The sequence below is a fragment of the Nansenia antarctica genome, assembly GCF_963989245.1.
Source record: "Nansenia antarctica genome assembly, chromosome: 7".
Lineage (NCBI taxonomy): Eukaryota > Metazoa > Chordata > Actinopteri > Argentiniformes > Microstomatidae > Nansenia > Nansenia antarctica.
The window spans coordinates 8,373,758-8,378,676 of NC_137677.1; the positions used below are offsets into that span (position 1 = coordinate 8,373,758).

At 43.2% G+C, this 4,919-nt stretch overlaps 1 protein-coding gene across 1 annotated transcript; it reads left to right on the forward strand.

The window, feature by feature from the left end:
* Positions 1-2,836: 2,836 nt before the first annotated feature.
* LOC308161591 (HAUS augmin-like complex subunit 8) lies at positions 2,837-4,644 on the forward strand. Its single transcript, XM_080535622.1, has 4 exons — positions 2,837-3,104; positions 3,345-3,486; positions 3,682-3,826; positions 4,312-4,644. The coding sequence occupies exons 1-4, from the start codon at positions 2,946-2,948 to the stop codon at positions 4,436-4,438; spliced, it is 573 nt and encodes a 190-aa protein (XP_080391748.1). The 5' UTR covers positions 2,837-2,945; the 3' UTR covers positions 4,439-4,644.
* Positions 4,645-4,919: the final 275 nt, after the last annotated feature.

The following is a 4,919-nucleotide window of genomic DNA, read 5'->3' on the forward strand; positions in this document are numbered from 1 at the left end:
TTTCGGCTTGATCGGCCATTCGTGGCCCAAACGGGGAGCTTTGACGTAAGTGCGAAATCCGTAATTAAAGGGGGCGCCACGGAGCGACCGTTTGAGCTAGCGCCTCGAAACTCGGGGCACGCGACCGGACCGCTGTGACGCTTCATCGTGCCGATTTTTGGGTGACTGGGACTTTCTGGCACCGATTTCTGTTTTTCATCCTAGGCTTTCATCCTAGGGTGCAACTGCGTACAGTCTAGGTAGGTCGTTTGTTGGCAAATGAAAGAAAATTGGAATTAATCAATTAAGCCACTCCCACTTTGACACAAGCTCCGCCCACTAAATGTCTAAGCCACTCCCACTCCCACTTAAGCTCCGCCCACTTTGACACAAGCTCCGCCCACTTTGACACAAGCTCCGCCCACAATTTGAATTAATCAATTAAGCCCCTCCCACTTTGATTTAAGCTCCTCCCACTTTGACTTAAGCTCCGCCCACTTTGACTTAAGCTCCTCCCACTTTGACTTAAGCTCCTCCCACTTTGACTTAAGCTCCTCCCACTTTGACTTAAGCGGCTCCCACTTTGATTTAAGCTCCTCCCACTTTGATTTAAGCTCCTCCCACTTTGACTTAAGCTCCTCCCACTTTGACTTAAGCTCCTCCCACTTTGATTTAAGCTCCTCCCACTTTGATTTAAGCTCCTCCCACTTTGACTTAAGCTCAGCCCACTCTGACTTAAGCTCCGCCCACTCTGACTTAAGCTCCTCCCACTTTGATTTAAGCTCCGCCCACTTTGACTTAAGCTCCGCCCACTTTGACTTAAGCTCCTCCCACTTTGACTTAAGCTCCACCCACTCTGACTTAAGCTCCGCCCACTCTGACTTAAGCTCCTCCCACTTTGATTTAAGCTCCGCCCACTTTGACTTAAGCTCCGTCCACTTTGACTTAAGCTCCTCCCACTTTGACTTAAGCTCCTCACACTTTGATTTAAGCTCCGCCCACTTTGACTTACGCTCCTCCCACTTTGATTTAAGCTCCGCCCACTTTGACTTAAGCTCCTCCCACTTTGATTTAAGCTCCGCCCACTTTGACTTAAGCTCCGCCCACTCATTAGCATGAAGCTCATTAACATGAAGCTAATTAACATACAGCTAATTAACATACAGCTCATTAACATACAGCTCATTAACATACAGCTCATTAGCACGAATCTCATTAACATACAGCTCATTAACATACAGCTCATTAACATACACACACAGACACACGTATACACACACAGCTAATTAACATACAGCTCATTAACATACAGCTCATTAACATACAGCTCATTAACATACAGCTCATTAGCATACAGCTCATTAGCATGAAGCTCATTAGCATGCAGCTCATAAACATATACACAGACACACGTATACACACAGAGACATTAGCATGAAGCTCATTAACATACAGCTCATTAACATACAGCTCATTAACATACACACACGTATACGCACACACAGCTAATTAACATACAGCTCATTAACATACAGCTCATTAACATACAGCTCATTAACATACATAAACATACACATACATACTCATACACACACATCCACACATACACACATACTCATATCCACATACTCATACATCCACACACATACTCATACACACACATCCACACACATATACACATACTCACACATCCACACACATACTCATACACACATCCACATATACACATACTCATACACACACATCCACACTCATACACACACATCCACACACACTCATACAGCTCATTAACACATATATACACACACATCCAGTCACACGGTGAGACACATTGAATGTAGACATCCAGTCACACACGCGCACAGACACGTCCAGCAGGTCTGATAATGGTCTGACTGGATTCGCCTCGAAGAGTAGATGTTCTTTGGTGTGTTTGGTGTCCAAAACGGTCATTGCATTCCCCCATAGAGACTCGGGCCGGTAGACGCACTGACACAGAAGAAGAAGAAGAAAAAAAAAAAAAAAAAATAAATATTTTGAGGCGGGATTTTCCAAAAATATATTTTCAAAAGGGAAAATTCCTCTCTCTCTCTCTCTCTCTGGACTGAGCCCAGGAATTATTTGCCGCTGCGCATGCCTTTTTTTTTTTCCCTTCCTGTTTGTCCTTCACATTGAAAAGTGCAAATTGACCTGCCCGCCTGGGATTCGAACCCAGGACTACAAAGTCTACCTTGCGGCAGACTTACACACTGAGCTAACGAGCCAGTCATACAAACATATAAAAAAAAAAAATCTCGACATCTACTGGCCAGTGTGGAATCGCGGACATTGGCTGTCAGAGAATAGAATCCTATTATCCCATTTCTCTCTTCCTCTAGAATGACCTGTCGTTGTCTGTGTGTGTCTGTGTGTGTCTGTCTTTATTGAAATTGACAAGAAATGATGGACAATGACTCCACGCGGGGCTCGATCCTGGGTGGCTGCACGTCTCTCTCTCTGTCTGTCTTCTGAGACACAGGAGGGACTTCCTCCAGGTGTTAGCTTAGCAATCTCGTTGTGTTTTAACTTCAGTTTAACATGACGGTCCACTGTGGCTCAGTTGGTAGAGCATGGCACTAACAACGCTTAGCTTGGGGCTTTGATTCCCACTGGGAATCCCATATATACTGAAATGTATGCACTCACAGCTAAATGGCATATTGTGGTGGGTTAACATAATTCACCCCCGGAACTAATAGTTGGGAGTATTGTTCCGTACGGAGGGTTAAGTGGGTGGTACTCGGTTTTAGTTCCTGTTTTAAGTGTGTGGTAACAACTGGTTCATGTCTGTTAATAAACGTCTAGCTGTGACATTTGATAAGCCGCCTCCGACTCCCGTCTCTCGGCACTACAATATATTATTATTATCGCAGTAGATGTTATTACCTTCAGGACTCTTATCATGATGGACTGGTGTTTGAAATCAGATGGAGAGTAACACAGAGAAGTTGAAGGCAGAAGCGGAGGGGCGTATTCTAGCAATGATGGAGAAAGAAGAGAAGCTACGCAAGCAGGTCCATGAGAAGAAGCGCCAGTATCTTCTTCTGGAAAAGCGCAAGCAGATGAACGACTTGCTGGATTTGCAGGTCAGAGGCCTGTTTCTGAGCCGTTTGATTTCTCTCCCATGGCATTTTGATTTGACTTAATGTCAACAACTTGTGTTGAACAATTGTGTTATCGTCTTTTTTTTTGTTGTATCTTCAACTGATACTAAATGAATGATTTGTGATTTTTAAAGTGGCATTGAAAAGGTTTATTGAAACATCCAAATCTGTCATCAGCTCCAGGCTTTGATGAGGAATATGTGTGTGCTCTATTGTCCTCAGATCGCAGCATTAACTCCTGTGGCTGCAGCTGCCCAGCGCTTCACAGAAGAATACAAATCCTTTGGCACAGCAGTGGACACCACCCGCCATGAGCTGCCTGTCAAGAACCTCCACATTGAGGGGGACAGAAGAGAATTCCTGGGTTGGTTTAAGTTTATTTCCTTCAGTCAATACAGCAGAGTTCAGAGCATTTGATAAAGAAAAAAACAAGAGTGAAATGGAATCCTGAAGAGGGTCAAGTTTTCTACACGTAAAAAAGGCGATTGTCTACAGTGTTTGTGGTCATTCCTGGTGACCATGCCCGTGATGAAACCCACGGTTCTTCTCGCCCTCTCAGGTAAAGCGGAGGCGAGCCTGAAGGAGAGTGAGGAAGTGTTACAGCAGTGCACCCTGGGAGGAGCTCTGCATGGCAACGCCACGTCTGCTGAGTGCCTGAGGGGAGTGAAGACTGCTGCCCAGGACATCAGTGAGCAGCTCTCAGGGTATGACCACAGAGTATCAGTAGAAATGAATGAATGAATGCTTTATTTCTCTTTTTGGAAACTTTTTTCGTCACAGATAGACATGCATACATTCGTTTTGTCACTGTTTAAGTTAGTCTGTTGATGTGACTGGTGACAAACAATTGACTCCTGGTTAGTGAATCTCATTAAATCTAACTTTAATGATTTTTTGGCATTCAAATGAAGGGTATGTGTTTAGTCTTTACTTTGCAAATGTTGCAGACTAAGCCTAGTTCTGACTGATACTTTCAACAGAAAGAATTAATCTTCATTGTGTTTTAATCTAGGACTAGACAGTCTAGGAAACCAGCGCTTGACGATTCATTTGTGAATGGAATCTAAGTAAATTGACACTATGGACAGGCAATGTGAAAGAAACGAGGAGGATATGAAATGAATGACTTGTTGTGATGTGACTTTGGTGCTGGTAGCTCCTCTGACCGTAGGGTGTCCTTCCCCCTCAGGGAGTTCTCAGCACTGCTGGAGCTGTCCTCCCTGGTCAGCCGCCAGACGGTCCACATCCAGCAGTCTCTGGAGGAGGAGCAGCTTGGCCTGACCAGAGCACAGGCACTCTACTGTCCTGAACATTGAAGAACCTTGTGAAGAACCTTGTATAGAATGGCTATGAATTAATGAATATATTACTTTTTTTGTAAATTAAAATAGCGTGCGGCTCTCTCTAATTTCTTAACTGTTTGTCACTTGGGTCCAGCGACCGGGCTGGGAGTTATTTTTATGATATGCGCATCATTATGATGATGTCTCTATAAAGAAAACTTGTTTTGTAAATAAAATAAATCCTAATTGACTTCGGTTTCAACAACCTGTATTATTTGTTTGCAAATGCATTTTACTCAGAAGTTACTACCCTGTTATTGTTTAAAACATAATCAATCCATTGTATGGAATTCATCATAATGTTGAATAATAATCTATTAATTTATCATAATGTTTTAAACTCTTTCACATGTGTTACTTCCTCTCCAAACATGGCTGATTTTTATTTATTTTATTTTATTTTATTTTAAATGAAGGCCTCCTTTAGGCTACAGGTTGTAGCAACACCTCCCTC